This window comes from Pithys albifrons, chromosome 4 (genome assembly GCF_047495875.1).
Source record: "Pithys albifrons albifrons isolate INPA30051 chromosome 4, PitAlb_v1, whole genome shotgun sequence".
NCBI classification, from domain to species: Eukaryota; Metazoa; Chordata; class Aves; order Passeriformes; family Thamnophilidae; genus Pithys; species Pithys albifrons.
This window is the reverse complement of record NC_092461.1, coordinates 82421754-82441570: the sequence shown is the minus strand read 5'-3', so window position 1 is coordinate 82441570 and position 19817 is coordinate 82421754. Positions and strand designations below refer to the sequence as shown.

The 19817-nt window shown below is 38.0% G+C and overlaps 1 protein-coding gene across 1 annotated transcript in view; it reads left to right on the top strand.

Annotated features, from left to right (window-relative positions):
* Positions 1-19817, top strand: part of PIEZO2 (piezo type mechanosensitive ion channel component 2) — a 306402-nt gene that overhangs the window by 211028 nt on the left and 75557 nt on the right. Inside the window, exons 9-17 of the mRNA XM_071554837.1 lie at positions 1185-1316; positions 2369-2407; positions 3696-3834; positions 4164-4306; positions 6459-6695; positions 11490-11613; positions 13185-13432; positions 14096-14244; positions 14927-15100. Of these exons, the coding sequence (XP_071410938.1) occupies positions 1185-1316; positions 2369-2407; positions 3696-3834; positions 4164-4306; positions 6459-6695; positions 11490-11613; positions 13185-13432; positions 14096-14244; positions 14927-15100 (1385 nt within the window). The remainder of the gene's footprint in view (positions 1-1184; positions 1317-2368; positions 2408-3695; positions 3835-4163; positions 4307-6458; positions 6696-11489; positions 11614-13184; positions 13433-14095; positions 14245-14926; positions 15101-19817) is intronic.

Here is a 19817-nt window from a genome sequence, read left to right as displayed (position 1 = left end):
TCACATCCCTTGATCTGCTGGCAGTACTCCTGGTGATGCATTCCAGGACATGTCTGCCTTCATTGCTGCTGGAGTTCACTGCTGGCTCATGTTCAGTTTGCAGTTCACCATTACCCTCTAAGCCTAATCCACACAGTCTGTTCAGAGCCTTTATGTGGGTTTGTTCCAGATGCAGGACTCTGTTTTTGTTAAACCCTGTGGATATTTTGTTGTCCAATCTGTGTATGGTGACTCTTCCTTCTGGCCCATCTACCTCCTCCTAGTTCATTTTGTATGGGTGCAATTCCATCCAGATAGTTTTGAAGATAATGAATATTACCAGATGTAGGGCTAGTCCCTGAGGAACCCCACTCATGACCAACTACCTTTTGTCTTTAAGCCATTACCCTGCTTAGAGAAATACAGTTTAGCTAGTTCTTCACCCATCTTGTAGTCCATCTGTCAGGTCTACATCTTACCAGCTTGTCAGCAAAGATATTGTGGAAGAATAGTCAAAGATGCTGAAATCAAGGTAGCTGTCATCCACAGCTCTCCCTTCATCTGCTCAACCAGCTGTTTCAGCATAAAAACCAATCAGGCTACACTTGGTAAATCTGTATCAGCTTTTTCCAGTTATCTTGTTTTATATGTAAGCACACACAGGTATTTGCTAACTCAAGAACAAGATTAGCTGAGCCTAAGTGGATGACTAGCACTTATTAGTTTGTTACATATTGATGTATGGTGAGTTAGGTTAATCTTCAGTGGTAGATACATGTGCTTAAAGGGTTTTGATATTTTCTGTTTTTCTGTTTAGTGAAGCAAAACTGGCTTTTCACATATACAAACAGATGAGAAGAGTGAATTTTCTTTCTTTGAAAATTAAACATCTATATGTTAGGGGTTTTATATTTTATGTATTTATGCATGCTTGTGGTATGACTATATAGTAAGTTAAGGTAGTATGTGGAGGTCTGTGTAATTCTGGTGTCATGCAACTAGCAGTTATAGAACAACTCTGTTATCATTTCTGAAAATGTCATCTCAGTAAGAGTCACGTTTCATGAACTGAGTGTATTAATCACTAAAAGATGTTTCAAAGACATACTCTGAAGAAGGAGCATCAGTTGGGGGGAAATGTAAATTCCTCTGATAAGATTGCATTTGCAGAGCCACAGTTAGTGTTCTCATTTGTTGTCATTTAGCAGATGCCTGATGAAGAGAAATCTGTTAGCAGGGAAGATGACAAAGAAATACCCTGCAGCCCAGTTCCAATGACAGCGGAGAGGAGACGCAGCCTGTGGTATGCAAGCCACTATACAACTGATGAAAGAAAAGTAAGGCTGGAGGGGGAAGGGTCTCTGCATTACACAGTTACTTTGAAATTAAGGGAAGCAGCATTATATAAGTTGCAAGTAAGATCTTCTCATGTGATTATATAAATCAGATACAGTATCAAGGCTGTGTGGCAGAGAGGAATATATTTTGTAAAAGTGAATAAAAACCAGGAGCCAGGGCAAAGAAGTAAATAAAGGACATGTTCTATGTTTTGGGCTTCCGCATTTAAGAAGTTTAGGGCTGGGCTTTTGGCATGGGGCCATTATCTTTGTTCAAAACAGAAAGTCTGTCAGAGAGCTAAACCTGATGTAAAGATCTGATCCACCCTGTAACTGCTAATTAGCGCTGTCATTGGTAAGTGGGGACTGCCAGCTTATCTTCCTCCAAGCATACTGATGTCTTTGTTGGAGATACAAAGCAAGGCAGTTAAGGCAGTTGTGTAAAATCTCCTGGAAGGGTCCAGCTTTCTACCATCTGTCTGCACCAGCTGCAGTGCAAAATTTCATTTGTTGAGTTGCTGTCACATTTGGGGTATATGAATATATTGTTGAGCCAACATATACTAAAGCCTCCAGAACTCCACCATAATAATAGTAATGGTAAATGAGCTGGCGAATGGATGAAGTATCACATTTTATATTTGTTTCAACATTTTATTGGAACTGGTTTTGTAATTGTAGTAATTCTAATGATTGTTTAAAAACTTAGTTTTTAAGCACTGGATCATTAGAAAGACATTAGAAAGCAGTTAATCAGTATAATGTTATACTGATTAATTCTTTGACCTAGTATCCAAAATTTCAATGCAACATTCTCAGTTTTGGTTTAAAATTCACAGGAACATACAGTCAAATTATGTTAATGCTATGACATAATCAGTATCATTTTATAGTAGTGTACAATTCTGCTGGCTTTTTAAGAATTCTTTCTGAAATTCTTAGTGCAAATCTCCAAAAGTCAGCATATGTGCATGCATATATTCAAAAAGTTAGACTTACTAATGCTTGAGCTGTGCTTCTTTAATAATTTGTCCTTGCATTGCTTTTTGCAGCTTCTGTCAATGACCCAAGATGAATACAAGCCATCGGATGTTAGTATACTACTAGTCTTTGTAATTTTGCAATTCTTCTTAATATGTGTAAATACAGATTACACTGATACATGCAAATAAAACCTTAGATGACATCTGTAAAACTTCTATACTTTCGGTTAGCCTGACATTTACCCTATATCTTTGATTATCCCAAATATAATTGTCCTTTGCTACCTTAATAATTTCACTGAGAAACCACTGATTGATCATTTGAAATTAAACTGCTTGTAGTAGTACCAACTGGCAAATGATCTTTGCTATTTCATTGGGTTTAAATAAGATATGAAAATATGCTTTCTAATGCAAGCCATCTTTAAACTTGATTTAGTTTCTTTGCTTTTTTTTTTATTTCATTCATGTTGGAATGCTGAGGCCCTTAAAGCATGACTGACAATACATATGAGTTCAGTTTACAGATTACAGAAATGTTTGAACAGACAGCAAATGATCTATATATCTTGATTACTATAGATCCAAGCAGACTCTGAAAGCAGAAACATCCTCTCTGTTCATCATACACGGAATGGAGATGCAGATGAATTTTGGGAGCATCCATAACCAAATCTAAATGGTGGAGCTGCTGAATATAACTGAACATAACCCAGACAGTATTCTTAAACAGTCCACACATGTCTGTGCATGGTTTTTACAGGCAAAATATGCTATCTCACAGCCTGTGCAGAAGTCAGCCTTCAGTGTGTATTACCATCACTAACGCATTGCATGTGAATTTCTGCCAATATGAGGGATATTAATGATTGTGGTCACTGGAACCCTTATTGAAACAAGAACAAGGGCTAAAATTGAAGTAAAAAAAATAAAACAATGAAAAAGCATTGAATTAGTACTACCAACTGATGTAAATGGGACATTAATAACAATAATTACCTCAAGGGGTTTTATTAACAGTAACAAATACAGAAGTCAGCAGGAATAACTCAAATTTGAATGTAATTTATAACCATAATTTTCATGACTACTGAAATAATTAGATGTGAACTAAAGTTTTAAAATCTCGATGTATTAGTTTGTCTAAGACAGAGAATGAGTTTTTGGTTAATTTTATTGATATGGCATAAAAAGATAACAATTAATTTTGGAAGCTGTTATGTGCTACTTTTGCATGCAACATGACTATAACATACCAATTTCTTCGGAAGTAACTGCAGTTACCTGTTAAGTTCTTTTAACACTGGCACTCCAACAGTAACGAAGTACAGAGAGAGAAGTCAGATTGTTCTAAGAGCCACCCTAAATGCAGCGCCTCTCTCCGATGTCCTGGCAGGTGCTGCTGGTAACGGTGAACGGGAATCCTGCTGACTATCACACCATCCACCCTGCACTGCCATTAGAAAATGGTCCAGCCAAAGCAGACATGTATTCAACACCACAGTACAAATGGGAGCCTTCAGATGACATGTCAGGTAGTGAATTTCCTAGGAATTATCCTTAGTTCTGTATTTTTTTCTTATTCTGTATCTTCACTCCCTGCCTCTAGCATTTATTTTCATTTTGGAAAGCTCTTTGGCCCATTCAAGTTTAGTAATTGCTGTTGGCTTACAGTGATGACTGACCATATGGCAATTCTGTAAACGGGACTGTAGCCGTATACTATCCAAAAAACTTTACCTACCAACACAGTGATTTGAAGTAGCCATCAAAGTGATTACATGCAAAATAATTCCAGGAGAGGATGCATATACTATCTTTAGACCAGCATGGCTTGCAAATAAGAATTTCTTTTTCTACTTAGAAAAGGAAGAAGAAGTAGAGGAGGAAGAAGAAGAAGAGGAAGTTACCCAGGAGGAAAAAGAAAATGTTAAGTTACATGCCCTGGTCTCTGTGTTCCAATTTATCATGAAACAAAGTTACATTTGTGCTCTGATAGCTATGATGGTAAGTACTGGCAACAAAAAGAATAATGCTGTTCATTTTGCAAACGTGTCTTCTCAATGCCTTTCGAAAAGTAATGTCATCATTAGTTTTCAGTAAATCATTGCGTCAGGGTTAGAAAATATCAACATGATGTCTGCATCATTTTGGGCCCATTTTAGGTTATTAATGCATAATCTTGAGGCTTGTTATAGATCTATAAATAGAACAAAACATGGGATTCTGGTTAAAATATCACATATCCAGGACTAGGAGTTCCAGGATTTGTTGTATATCTGAATGTCAGAAAACCACTGGGACTCAGTTTTCTGTTGATTCCCAAATTTCTGCACAAGCAGGTTTGGCATGTGTTTGTGCCATTCAGAAATGTGCCTACAAAATGAAAGCACTTCATGCTGTTATAGAAGATTTTTAAAATACAGGCCCTACTTCAGGTTGATGCATGCATGCAATTACTCTCTGAGAAGAAAAGATCTGTAAAGCCTGGTTGCTTCTATTGACACAGAAAGATCTCAAGAAAATTAAAGCTTCGTGCCAAGCCAGATTTTCCTCTTGTTTTACTTACTGCCCTTCTTTCTCTTTTCCATGTTGCTATTTGCTTTTATGCATCCTTGAAGCAATACTTTCAGCTTCATTATACCAAGTTTTCTACATAATGATTAGATCTGTCTATATCTATTCCCAATGCAAGCTTTGCTTTTACTGTTTTGGAAGGGTTTCAACCATGACGAAATTAACCATAAAGCTTCTTGGCCCAATTTTGCTCTAAAAATGGTAAAGCAAATTAGCTTGGCTGCCTCTTGTTTGCATAAAGTTTCAAACTTTATTTGCTGTCTTTTAGTAGAAAAAGTTTCTCCTCTAATTAAGACAGGCTCCTTGTGCAAACTATGGGTCTGGGTTGATGCATTCTGAGACATTAGCAAGTAGGTGTTTTCATATTGACACAGTGGTTTCTTCCCTATTGTTTTAAACTCAGGTACTTAGATCATAGAATGGTTGTGTTGAAAGGGATCTTAAAAATCACCTAGTTCTGACTCCCCTGCCTTGGGCAGGGACACCTTCTACTAGACCAGGTCTGCACTTTCTTTTTAATTAATTTTGAGGGTCGTATCTCTCAACATAAAAGAAGATATATTTGAAGAGCTTTCTTTTAGTTTAATATTGAGACACAGCTAGCTTTTTCCTTAATTATATATTCCTATATTACTCAAGTTAATTTATGTATTTATTTATGGTGTACTCTGATGCAAATCCATTTATAATATAGCCAAAGACAGCTCAATGCAAGCTATTTTCTTATATGAGGACAGAAAGGTAACATATTGATGTTTTTCATGTACCCTTAATAGACAAAATTTCCAAGGGAGCTGAGCTAACCTGATGGAAATATTCTTAATGTTGAATAATTTTTTACTTAAATCAAAAAGGAGTATTAAATTCTTTATTGACAGTTATTACACAGTTATACCAGCATATATACAGCTGAATTTAGCCATAAATCAGTAACACAATGTAGATAAAAACCACTTAAACCCCAAATCCTTTCCTCAAATATTTACTAGAGCCATTTTCAGTAACTGAATTCTGAAAGCTGTAGAAAACATTCTGTAGTTGTATTTCAGGTAACCTACCATGGTTGCTGTAGACAAATGTTCTTCATGTTAGGTGGGTGCACACCATAGCTTTCCATTTTAAACTGATTCCACAAAAGCTAGACCAGCATGGAGTTCGCACAGTTTTGTAAGTCTGTCAAAGGCCTTGAATGTAAGTACCTGTTGATTACATTTTGCTCTTCCTGCTTTGAATTCTTTGCTGCTGTTTCACAAGATCTGTGCCCAAAGACTAGGCTGTATTTTCCATCTCTTTTAGTTTGATGTAATGAGAAGCAATGATTCTGCTTACAAAGTGTAGCACAGTGAAACTAATGCACAAAGCAGGGTTTGCTCTGAGCTGTGCATTTGTTGTGAATCTACATGCTCTTCAAGGGCTTTATTGCAGGTGCCCCAGTAGCTGAATAATATGGGTGAGAGTCTGATGACAGTGAAAGTACATGCTAAGTAGAGAAATGTAAATAAAGTGTATGGTGCCTATGTGCATCTCTGCTGTTCCTGAGTGCATCTGTGGACATTTTTCCTCTTTTTCCTCCTTCCACAAGGCATGGAGTATCACATATCACAGCTGGTTGACTTTTGTATTACTGATCTGGTCTTGCACATTGTGGATGATTCGGGACCGAAGGAAATATGCCATGATCAGTTCACCATTCATGGTTTTCTATGGAAATTTACTGCTAATATTACAGTATATATGGAGTATTGAGCTCAAGAATGATGAGCTTCCTCAAGTATCGGGTTTTTTAAAAAGAAAGGAACCTGGGGAGCTGGCATCAAAGGTAGGTGTTACAAACAGCTGAGATTTATTTATGAAACCACAAAATATATTGTGATAAAAATGTGGATGTCTTGGCATTTCTTTAAGAGTGAATCTACAGTTTTCAGTGTAACCACTTTCAACAGCAGTTCTAAAATAAAGGGTAAGTCATTAAAGAATAGTGCTCATAAAACTGCTTCCTTCTTCTCAAGCTAATACTAGAGCAAATGTTTCAGGCATCTTCTAGATTTTCATGAAATTACTTAGTGGATGGAAATTTCTCACTTGGTTGGTTTTATAAACTGAATTCAAAATTAGATGTGACCTGATTTTCTAAATTAATAACCAGGAGATGTCATGTCTGTCTGACTATGATGGCAACTGGAACTATGGTGTCATTGAAATTACCAATACTACTACTTCCCTTATGATTTCTCACAAGCAGCAGGACATAACTGTGACTGACCTTTAATACTTTATCCTTACACCTGAATCAGCATGAATTGAAATCCACTTCAGGTCAGAACCGAGAGAGTTTGCTGACCTCAATCCATGATAAATTTTTTTCTTTGATGTCTTGAAAGCATTACAAAATGCATTTTGTTTGGCAAGGTTGCTTCTGCAGAAGGAACTGAACACAAACAGGACATTGTTTCCTAGAGCACCCAAGAGGGGCATCTCAGAGAGTGCATCTAGTTGGCACTGCTCCCATTGCACTAAGTGATTCACTTCCCTTGTGACTCCTAATTACAATTTAAAGTGATTTTGTAAGTGATCTTCCTTGTTGAAGTTGGCAGTACCTTTTGGGCAACCATTTCTGGGTCTTTAATGCATTTGAAATTAGTGAGTGCTATATTATTTCTCTTGTAAAAATAGGGAGGGCTAAAGCTCAAGGGGTTCTACAAGAGAAGTTCTACAGTTTTTCTCAATGACTTTGTAAATCTCAGTGGAATTTTAACTATTTCAATATGTCAGCTGCTCCTTTGACTATTTTCTTATTAGGTATATCATCAAATATCTTGTCTAAAAACAGATGGTGTCAAGAAAACTATTGTGTAAGTATGATGATTTGGCCACTTCCCTAAAGACAATAGATGTCTAGTGGTGGTATTTTAGGCTGAATATAATGCACTCTATAACTTTCATAGAATCACAGAATACTTCTGGAGGTCATCTGGTCCAACTTCCCTACTCAAGCAGTACCATCTAGAGCTGATTGCCCAGGACCATTCCCAGATGGCTTTTGAATATCCCCAAGAATGGAAACTCTGAAACATCCCTGGGCAACCTGTGACAGTTCTCAGCCCTCCTTACAGGAAGAAAAAAGTGTTTCTTCATGTTCAGAGGGAAGCTCCCATGTTTGTTTGGGTCCACTGCCTCTGGTCCCATCACTGGGCACCACCGAAAAGAGTCTGGCTCCAACCTCTTCCACTTCCATTCAGATATTTATAGAAATTGGATAAGATTCCCCATGAGCTTTGTCTTCTTCAGGGTGAGTAGTACCACCTCTTTCAGCCTTTCCTCATAGGAGAGATGCTCCCATCCCTTCATCTTCATGGCAAATTCAACTGCACTCTCTCCAGTACATCCACGTCTCTGTTGTACTGAGGAGCCAGAATGGGACACAACACTTGAATTGTGGCCTCAGCAGTGCTCAGTAGAGAAGAAGGATCACCTTCCTTGACCAACTGGCAGCACTCCTCATGCAGCCCAGGATACCATTACCCTTCTTTGCCTTAAGGCCACATTGCTAGCTCACATTCAACTTGTTATGCCAAACTACTCTATACCTGGTTGAACTTCAGAATTTAATGATGCATGTGTTGATTCTCCCTTCCCAGGTGCAGAACTTTGCACTTTCCCTTGTTGAGTGCCATACTGTTTCTGTTAGAACAGGAGTGCCATGTTGTTCCTTTCCCCAGCTTGCTGAGGTCCCTCTGGGTGGCAACATAGCCTTCTTGTGTATCAGCCACTCCTCCCAGTTTTATGCTATCAGCAAACTTGGTGAGGGTACACTCTGTCCCATCATCTGGAACATAAATTAAGATGTTGAGCAAGACTGGGTTGACCTCTGGGATACACTGCTAACCACTGACCTTCAACTAGACTTTATGCTACTGATCACCACCCTCTGAGCTCAGCTGTTCAATGAGTTTTCAGTCCACCTCTGCTTGCTCATCCAGCCCATACTTCCTCAGCTTCTCTATGAGGATCTTATGGGAAACAGTTTCAAAAGTCTGTCTGAAGTCTAAGCAGACAGTATCCACTGCTCTCTTCTCCTCTATCACATCATTTTATTGTAGAAGTTTATGAGGCTGGTCAAACATGACTTCCCCTTGGTGGATCCACTCTGTCTATTCCTGATAATTTTCTCAACCTTCATGTGCCTGGAAATGTTTTCCAGGATTAGCTGCACCATCACCTTAGAATCACAGAATGATTTAGTTTAGCAGGGACCTTTAAAGATCATTTATTCCAACACACTGCCATAGGTAGGGACATTTTTCACTAGACCAGGTTGCTCAAAATCCCAGTGCCTGACCTCAGACAATTCCAGTGATGGAGCACCCTCAGCTTCTGTAGCAAGCCTTTTCCAGTATCTCGCAGTTGCCACCTTCCCCGGAATTGAGTTGAATGAAATTGTCCAGGCTGTATCCTCCATCTTTCGTCTTCCTGAAGATGAGTGACACTTGCTTCTCTTCAGCACTTCTGCCAGTCATCACATTTGATCCAAGATTATTGAGAGTAGCCTTTACCGTGACACCAGCCAGCTCCCTCACCATTCATGGGTACATCCCATCACTACCCATGGACTTATGTATTCCCGCTTTATTTAAATATTCACTGATCTGATCTTTTTCCAGCAAGTGTGCGTCATCTTGCTTCAGACTTTTTCATGGTGTCCAGGACACGGGATTCCTTCAGACCAGTCTTGTTAGCAAAAAATGAGGCCTTTTGGTACCTCTGCCTTTTCCATGTCCTGTGTCACTGGAGCCTTTGCCTCACTCAGAGGTGGGCCAAGATTTTCCCCAGCCTTCCTTTTCTGCTTAAGTATTTACAGAAGCTCCTCTTGTAGCATTTGACATGCCTTGTCAGACTCAGTTTCAGGCCTTGGCTTTTCTAACCATGTCTTGGTATGCTGGACCAGTCTCTGCATTCCTCCCAGGTTACCTAGTTCATCATGCATCTCCAGACAGAGTTTGTGCATTCCAGCTGTGTTGTCATGCAAATCCCTACTACACCTCTGCATCTTCCTGGCATGTGCTTCCTAAAGAGCCTGTAGCTCTCTATTGGAGCTAATCAAGCCATGATACTCTGTTTCTGTCATCCCAAAGAGATCACAGAGCTGCACAGAGGTCTCTGATTCCTTGTGTTGTGTTCCCCATGCTGCATGCTTTAGTGTACAGGCACTTCAGAGAGGCAAGCTGGCATGCTCTTTTCCCAGAAAGGAGCTGGAAGATTTCCCCATAATGGTGTCTCGAAGTAATTCCCTTGCTTATATAAAAATGCTTGAGGTGACCCTGCTTAAGTCATATTTCACTGATTATGTATTTCCTTTTGTTCACATGACCCTAGGCACTCTTTGCTTGTTAGCCTCATCCATCAGTCCCTCTCAAGGGCTCTAGTAACTCTGTACCCCTCTCTTATTCCTAGTTTAAAATAAGGGTTGAATTTAAATGAAGTTTGGATACTCTATTCTGCAGAATGAAGAATAGAAAGAAGTGTGCTATAATTCTTTCTGCATAAGTTTCTGCATGCTGTGTGTGTGTGTCCTGGTCTGAAAATGAGATAAAACACATACTGTTAAAGGTGACTAAATACATTTCTTTGGTCTGCAACCCTTCAGGACTTTTCTTAGAGCCAGCTCTGGCTCTGGAAATGCCAAGTAGAACAGGGCGTAAATGTGGTAGGAAGACAGAGCTAATCACTGAAGAACAAATCTGTGTTTTACAATATCACAGACACAATCTGCTGCTGTGGCTCACCATTAGCTGCAGTGTCAATAAAAACAGCTGTTGCTAGGCTGGGAGTTCTCCTTTCCCCCATCAAGGACTTGTGTGTTAGAAATAAAATGGGAGAGTTCTTTACATCGTACTACTGGCCTTGTCATTCTGTTGTGTGCAAAGTACTTGGCTCTTACTTGCTTCCTATTTCAGATTTTATTCTTCTAGCTAAGTAGTGAAATGTCTCCCTCTACACCAGGGAAATTAATGAAACTTTGTAAAAAGGAAACATAAATCAAGTGTGTGATGGATAGGCATCATGCTGTTTTCTGAATTTATCCATCTCTTGGTATCATGCTGTTACCGAATTATCATCTCCTGAAGCTCTTAAGAGAATTAGAAGGTATTTTAAGTCTTGTAACTGCTGCAAATGAAAGGCATATTCAGTTGTCTGGGTCTTCTGCAATTGAAAGACATAAAAAAATTGATTTTTAAATTAATTGTGCTTAAGCACCTGAAGTACCAAACTTCCTAAATCAAAATATTTAGGAAAACTATACTAATCAGTGCATAATGAGAAGATCCTTAAACTTATAAGACAGTTGTTAAAAACTGAATAGAATGGGGTAGAATAGAAACATATAAATAAATACCTTTAAGAAATGGAAGAGTACAAGTGAAACAAAGTTGTTTGTAATGCAAGATGTTTCCTAAATTACTTAACTTGCACAGAGATGCACTTTGACACTGGTGCCATTTTGTGACAGACAGAGAAAACAAAGGCATGCAAAATTTATGAAAATCTGTGCTTGTATTAGTAGGACATAGGATATACAATTAGTCTGTTGGGTTTTTTTGATTTTTGTTTGCAGATTCTTTTCACAATTACTTTCTGGCTACTGCTTAGGCAACACCTCACTGAACAGAAAGCACTTCGGCTAAAAGAAGCTACTTTATCTGAGGTCAAAGTTGGAAGTGAAGAAAATGAAGAAAAAGGTAAAGCCATCTCTAATTTGGTCCTTCAGTTGTGATGGATGTTCCAGTACTACATTTCTCTGATATTGAAAGCAATTAGAGAGATTCCTGTTATTAGTTAAGAAAGATATTACAAAATCTATGTGCAGTTCTCTCTCAGATATAAAAATAAAACACTTCTGAATTTTAGAAATTCAAGTAAAATGAGAATTCTCTTTACATGAAGGTAATTAAAATGACTCATTTGAACTTCCAAACAGTTTATTGCTGTGTCCTAAACTCAAATCAGGAGATGAATTGCCCTAAGAGTTTAACCATAGAAGAGTTTACATAGAAAAAGTCAGTTGCTAAATTCCTTGGAAGTTGTGTTGGTACTTAAACACTTGATAGACAAGGGAGTTTAACAAATTTCAATGGGAAAAATAAATATATTTTTACAGTGCAGGAGTGCAAGCATACCTGAGAGCAAAGTTTACTTCTATAGGTTCAGCTTTTCTAACAGTTCAGTGGCCTGTTCTTTCTTAGCTGCTGGGCACATTTTCCCCCAACCCTTCCTTGCCCTCTTCTGTATATCTGGATGCTGATCTGAACAAGTTCAATGCACTGAAATGGTAGAAAGTGAGCTCTGAAAGCAGTGGTGTAGTTTCTTTTATGATTAATTATAATACTTGTCTAGTAAAATATCTGATCAGTGTCAAAGCTGGACACTGCAAGGATTTTCAAGGCAAGATCCTGAGAAGAGGGATGGTGAGTAGGAAAAAAGAAGTGGCCAATACTTTTGATGGGGAAGTTTCAATATTGTTCTCAGTGGAAAGGAAAGCATTATAGCTATGTGCTAAGGTTTTGGCAAGCCCTGTTATCTATATACTTGCACATGTACTTGCTGCTGGAGGAACAAATACCCCGCCCTTCACAAACCTTACAATAACTGGGGGATCTTGACCTCTTCATAGGGCAAAAGCAGCTTGTCTTCTCTGCAATAGCCCAGGTACAAAAGAAGCAGCTGGATATTTCTTCAAAAAAATAGCAGTGTTAATGCAGCATTTATATCTTTTTTAAGCTTGTTTTGGTTTAAGTTAATGTTTCTCTTGCTTGTGACTTTTGGAGATAAACACCCTTTTCTCTAAAGGACAAAACTCAAGATGAGAGCTTCAAACTCAAGATGAGAGTTTAAACTCAAGATGAGAGCTTTCTGGTAGTGCTGGTGGTTTCTTTGTTTTCTGGTTTAGAAAGTTGCTTACTTGAGAGTATAACCATTGCTGTGGAAAGTGTTTTGGCTATTATCCATTATGTATAACCCTTAGGGTCTCATTTTCTGCTACAGCTGCTGGTGTTTTCAGACAAAGTGAAGACGGGTGTCTGGTAAGGATGTATAGCTATGTGCCATATGTCTCCAGGAACTGGTTGAAACTCATGTGAAGTTGAAACCCTTTTCCTTGCTCCAGAGGCATGTTTGATTCAGAATTGCAGTCTCTTATGCATATTGTGTTTTAGGCTTCTGTGTTGTGTGCAGAGATTTTACTTTCCACTCATTTAAGTTCTTACTAAAAGTACCCAGAACAGACAGAGGCCAAATGTGACTCTATTTGCAGAAGAGGAGTTACAAGAGGGAGAAGTGTCAGAAGAACAGGAGGAGGAGAAGGAAGAGGAGAAGGAAGAGGAGGAAGAGGATGAACAGGATATTATGAAAGTCTTGGGGAAGCTGGTGATGGCTATGTTAATCAAGTACTGGATTTACGTCTGTGGGGGCATGTTCTTCTTTGTCAGCTTTGAGGGTACAATTGTCATGTACAAAATCATCTACATGGTACTGTTCCTCTTCTGTGTGGCCCTCTATCAGGTAAGTGAGAACTGTGTTAACTAATTTTATCCTTGAATACAATTGTCCATACCTTGGTAATAAAGTAGTTCCAAATAGAATTCATAAACTGTGTATTTGTTCTTTAGTTAGATACAGAAGAATAAGATCATTTGAAAGGGCTAAGAGTAACTCTCCTTTGGTTGGCTTTTGACTATAATGACCAAGTGCACATAAAATAGATACAATGCACACAGCTCTGCTCTGGCATGCCACTTCACCAATACCTTTGGAACTTTTGTGGAAAATTCTTGGCCTATGCACATCCTACATAGCCACCAGTTTTTCTGATATCTGGTTCATAGAGCTTCCACTGCCTAATGAGCATGGGATCCTTCTCATCCTGGATTTTCATCCCCTAATGGAGATGAAACTGATTGACTTAAGCTACCCCTGACTTTTATGTCTGTGGCCCATGTCCCAACAGACATTTTTACACAAAAGTCTTTTCTCGAGTGCATGTGCATCAGGAGAAAAAAAATTATCTCAAAGATATGTGGCTGCCACTGGGTAAACATTGCTTCTTTCAGGCCATCTAAGAAAAATAGTGTTCTTCACCTTTTTTTGATTGTACAACATTGTCAATATTTCTGTCAGTGTCTTTGCCTTCAGCTTGTATCAGCATCCCTAGTGTGTGATTTTCAGGTGCACTATGAATGGTGGAGAAAGATTTTAAAGTACTTTTGGATGTCAGTGGTTGTTTACACGATGTTGGTACTTATCTTCATCTACACGTACCAGTTTGAGTCATTTCCTGGGTTGTGGAAAAACATGACAGGTCTGGATGAAGAAAAGTAAGTGGTTTTGAATAATTTATTTTTTTCCTTGAATCTTTGAGTTCAGTGTGATGGAAAGATTTGAGAGTAGTCTTCCTTCTTGTGGGGGAAAAACATCATGGGACCATTCTCAGGCACAGCTGACTGAGCACTCCAATATGAAGCCTTAGATTTATTGGTATAACAATAAAGATGAGCAAGCTCCACGTGTCTTATTTTCGCCCACTGGCTGCCAAGACCTTGAGATTGCTTCAGTTCCCAATACAGTGCCAGTGCCTCTCTTTACAGCTTTGGTCATTGGAGAAAGATCCAGGCAAAGATTAAGGGCATATTTGCAGGATGTTTGGAACTGATGAAAGTGGACCTGCTCTCCTGCTAATGAGGAGGGCTGAGTTTCTTCATTCTTATATGTTGAGCATTTTTGAAGAGGAGCTTACATGAGAAAGTATATGCAATATAAGTGGAACTCCAATGCAGGACTTTCAGTCAGAGAAAACTCATCTGGTTCAAGAGGTCTGTGGCAGCGTTGATTCCATTGTAAAACTTGCTAATTAGAAGAATTTTAAAAACCAAAAACATCTAACAAGTACCAGCCCCTTATTTTGTATTGCAAATGATTTGTAGTAGTATCTCATGACAAGAAGAGTATTTTGGTGTGTAAAGGTGGCTTGGTGGCTTACTTTTTTTTTTTTTTCCCCAGACTAGAGGACCTTGGCTTAAAACAATTTTCTGTGGCTGATCTATTCACACGCATCTTTATCCCCACCTCCTTCCTACTGGTGTGTATCTTACACCTTCACTATTTCCACGATCAGTTTCTCCAACTCACTGATTTAAAAGCTGTAACCAGCAAACAGGACAACACTATTTACAGGTAAAGAAGCAAAGTAAATGGAGCTATTGATTATCTGTATAAAAATGCTGTTTCTGACTGTCTTACAAAGCTCACTCTTCAGCAGATGTTACTTGCCTTTGCTGTGACTATCTGGCTTAAAAAGAAGGTGCTCAGTATCCAGCACTCTGCTACAAACAAAACATCTGTCTTCCCCACTTTCCCCCTGCACACTGAACTTTTTCCTTTTGGGGTACATTTTCAAAGGTCCTCATGGTATTTATATATTTATCTACTGGCTTTGACCTTTCATGGGAGTTAGTTCATTAATTCCTGTGTGTCTTTTTGTAAGTCCTGTCAGTGATAAGAAACACAGCTTTTAATTTGGGTTACTTCAATTTTTCAATGTCCATTTTGAGGGCCAGATGAAAATTGGGAGATCTTTGGCAAATAATTTATTTGCATTGAACAGTGAGGCCTTTCTGTAAAACTGAACTTCAGAAATGGAAAAATTCCAAACTTCTGGTTACTCTTCATACTACTAACCATTGACTATGCAAGCTCTTTGTGACACACAGTAATTTTGTCCAGAAGTTCATTAGCGTTTTTTCATGTATCTAGGATGTCACTTTTCCAGTGTTCTATTCTTTCATTCTTTCTGGCATAAAAACATATCTGGGAGTACGAGAGAGAAATGATTTTGTAATACATGGCATTATATTATGCAGTGACAATTACAGTCATTCTTTGAAGAAAAAAATTCATTTAGACACTACTTTTAGAGTGTTTACTGTCCAATGATGTGGATTTCAATTGCACTTCTCGTACTGCAGACTAACTGCATAGTAGCACATATACTAGAGTGCTGTGGAGTAACAACAGTTTTTCTTAACAGAGTATTATGTTCTAGGTTTTTCAAGATTTCCTAAAGCACTTCAGATATTTTTCATGCATTCAATTTGATATGAGCTCCTTTAGAGTGTATGGTGCGATTTTGTTTGTGCTGTGAGAATAAGCTGTACTTTTATATAATGCTTCCAGTTTCTGTATTTAAACAATCGCTAAAAATGGAACCTATCAAACTTGACAAAATTTTTCAATAAATTTGTGGGGATTTTTCAACTTACCTTTTTAAATGCCTGTTTGCATAACATCCTTTGCTTTGTTTTTTCTTGAATTGCTAAATGTGATGGTAGATTCAAGGGTCCTTTCGTAACTACCTGTGTCCTTTTGCTTGCCTGTATCAGACTTCTTGTGCAGCAGCAGAAACACATTAACATCTCTGAATTGGCCAAACCCTGAAACCAGAGCCCAGAGAGGTGGCTGAGCTGAAACGGGGTTGTTCTGGGTTGTGGCGTTTGGGGGACTACCTTACAGTTTGCAGTAACTGCACAAGCTCTCTTGTAGCCCAGACAGTTTGCACTTGTGCTGAGGAATGTAGAAACAATTTCAACCTCCCTTCTAGTGTGGTCTAATAGGCATAAAATTGGGGGAAAAAAAAAACAAACCAAAAAATGCTCCTGAAACACTCATGGGTTGATGGGGTCATAGTACAGTACATTTTGCCTGTCTTGGCATTAGCCTTTTTTTTTCTTGCTATTAGAAAGCTGGTTGTTTAGAGCTCAAATGTGTACTAGATTGTATTAAGTGTCAGATGTGTAGCTTTATATTTTTAACTGATAAATGTGGCATATATGCTATCTGCCATTTTGCAGTGTTTCAAAATCACAAAAATCACATAAATCATTTGTTCCTCCAGAGAAACTTTCACTATTACGTCCAATATCCAAATTACAACAGTTTTTATGGTTTGTACTGCTATTAACACTGCCTGACATATGATAATCCAGCTGTTTTCTTCCCTTGATGCAATACATTCGGACTGAGCATCAGCTGATTTTATAGTTAGAAGCTTCATGTCGAGAGTTCAGCTGACATTTGTACTGATGACGCATAAAGCTGGATAAGGACTAATGCAACAACCAACTTCATCCTAACATTTTTGCTAGCAATAAAAATAAACTGCAGAGGCAATTAAAACAGATTAAAGATTCATATATATATGTAATTTTCTTACAAAGCTTCTAAAACTTAGTCTTCCCTTCCACGTTGAATATACTAACATTCTCTCAATAACTGGTTTACCATCCTAAACTGTTTTCATGCTGCATCTTTTGCAACAAAAAAATTTGCATATAGAAACTGAACCTTAATTTTGAGTAAGAAGACAAAACTCAGTCCTTTTAATAGTGAACTTCTTAAAAGAATCACAGGAGATGAGAGCTGATTATGAAAATAGTAAAGAAAGCAGGTACAGTCCATCCATCTGCCCCTGAATTGCCATGTGTGATTATAAGTCCTATTAAAATTGCTGAGAACATTCGTTTATTAGAACTCTGCTTCAGATGAATAAGTTTGCAGAGTTCATGAGTAAGCCTCTGCCAGCTGCAAATAGAGGGCACTGGCAGGGTGAGGCACTTTTCACTATAAAGGTATCAGAACTGAATGCCTTGGTTCTACATCTGCAAGAAAAAGAAAAATCTTGATTAGGATTTTCTAATCCAATTTCCTTGCTCTACCATGAATCATGATATGTAAGAGATAAAACTGGTGAGGCAGGTATTTTCTATGATATGATGCTCTGTCATAATTATCTGCAGTTCAGACTGAAGTTGTATACCGTCTAAATGTCTAAGAGTTGCATTTATAAGCTTCCTAGACTTTTCTGTGCATGATGTATGTTAAGCTTTCAGATTGTGCTTTGTTATGACATAACACATTGGTAGACAGGAAAGTGAATTCAATCCATTTTAACAGTTTTCTTTTCTCTCTCTAATTCATTTCCCATTTTCATCTTGTTCTTTCATCTCCCACCTCATAGCCATGCCAAAGTCAATGGCCGCGTATATCTAATAATTAATAGGTGGGTACTTCAATTCTTCCTTTCCTTTAAAACAGTTACACCTTAACTTCTTTGTTACTCCTTAATTGCTTTAAAACAAAGTATGTTCTTGCTGTGCAGTAATGTGAAGTAAGCAGGGAGCTAATGTTGTTCAGGTATTGTAGTTTTCCTACAGCTGGTGAAGCAGTTAATACATCTCTCCTGCTTATTTATACATTGTGAGTTTCTTCTCCCAGCTGGGAGTTGTCATAAACTTTGCCCATGCCTCAATACAGGAACAATTGGTGCTATTTGTAATTGGCTGCAGACAATAGACTTGGTTGAGGAGGCTCGTTTATCTATCCTTTGTTTGTGCATGGAAAGGTGCATGTCTGCATGCGCATATGTACTTACAGCCACACAGGCACACAAACACACATCCCTGCCTTCCTCACAAGCACATAAAAAAGGGAATTTGAGGTCCAGGTCAATTAAATGTGTGGTGTACATTATGGGTTTGTACAGACTGAAGTTTTAGAAAAAGAAATGGAACACTGAAATCACTGCATGCTAAGGCTGTTAATTTATGGTCTGAGTTGGGTGCTGCAATATCCAAGCTAGAAAAACACATATTGCCATCATAGTCAACCCTTGAAAAATGGCATCTTGAGAACAATTCCATAAATTAGATTTATTTCAAAATATTTGACTGGGATAAATGTAGGCTTTTGTTTAATCATCTCCGAGAATAGGACATCTGAGTTTGTTGTCACTACTGAATATAAACAGGAAAACCAAGCAAATCCCTTGTTTAGATATTTGTGACTACATGCTCTAACAAGTAGTTAATCTATGTGTCATGTTCATGCTCTTTCTTCAAACGTCATCACATAGTTTGGGTCAATGTTCTTAAAAGTTCACCAAAGCTGGAAATCTGGTCTGTAGGAAGCTCATAGATACTTGAGAATTTCTTTGAGTCAGAAAGCTTCAAGCAACTCTTAAACTGCAAAAAATTATCAAAGACAAAAGATACTTCATATTCCATTCAGTTAATTTGTCTTCTGCTCTAGCAAATTAGAAATAGATGAAAGTACTAGGAATACAGCAAGGATCTGTGGCACATTCCTGATTTTAGTGCCACTGAAATTGCTTTTTTGCGCCGAACTACTTCTATGGTTCTCATTATTGATGGCCTATTTAATGAATCTGAGGGTAAAAAATGCCCTCAGTTAAAAGGACTAGTGGATGTACCTTCAAGGCTTGTCATCTGCATTATTATTCAATTATTTATCTTCCTAAGTATGAGACATAATACCTTTATGCTATTTTGGATAATTTCCCATCAGTATTTCCCTTCCAACAACAGTTACATCTGACTAACTGTGAATCTTATATGGGTAGCTTGTCTTAAAAATTCTAAACTAATGTGGTTTTTATATCTTAACATCTTAGTGTTGAATGTTACAATATAATGTGATCTTATAGCAGAAAAAAACCAATAAGAATGTACCCATCTTTATAACCCCATCACCTCCTGCATCTCTGGAATGCAAATAGAGATTACATTAATAAGACAAAGATGAGTCCACTCATACAAAATCCCATAGAATTATTGTGTTTCTGTCCAATTTACACTGAGGTAAGTCAGTAAATCCTTGATTTACACCAGTGTGAATGTAGATTTTTTCATTATAAAAGTCAGTTGGGAAGATACCTCATAGAAATCAATGCAATTGGATGCGTGTAAAACCTGTCTGATTATGGTTACTTTCATTTCATGGTGCATCACCTTTCAAATGGGGTCTGATGGTTTAAAGTAGCCAGGGATCTCTGTAACATTTGGACTGAAGTGAAAATTTATTCTCTCTTCTTTATGTA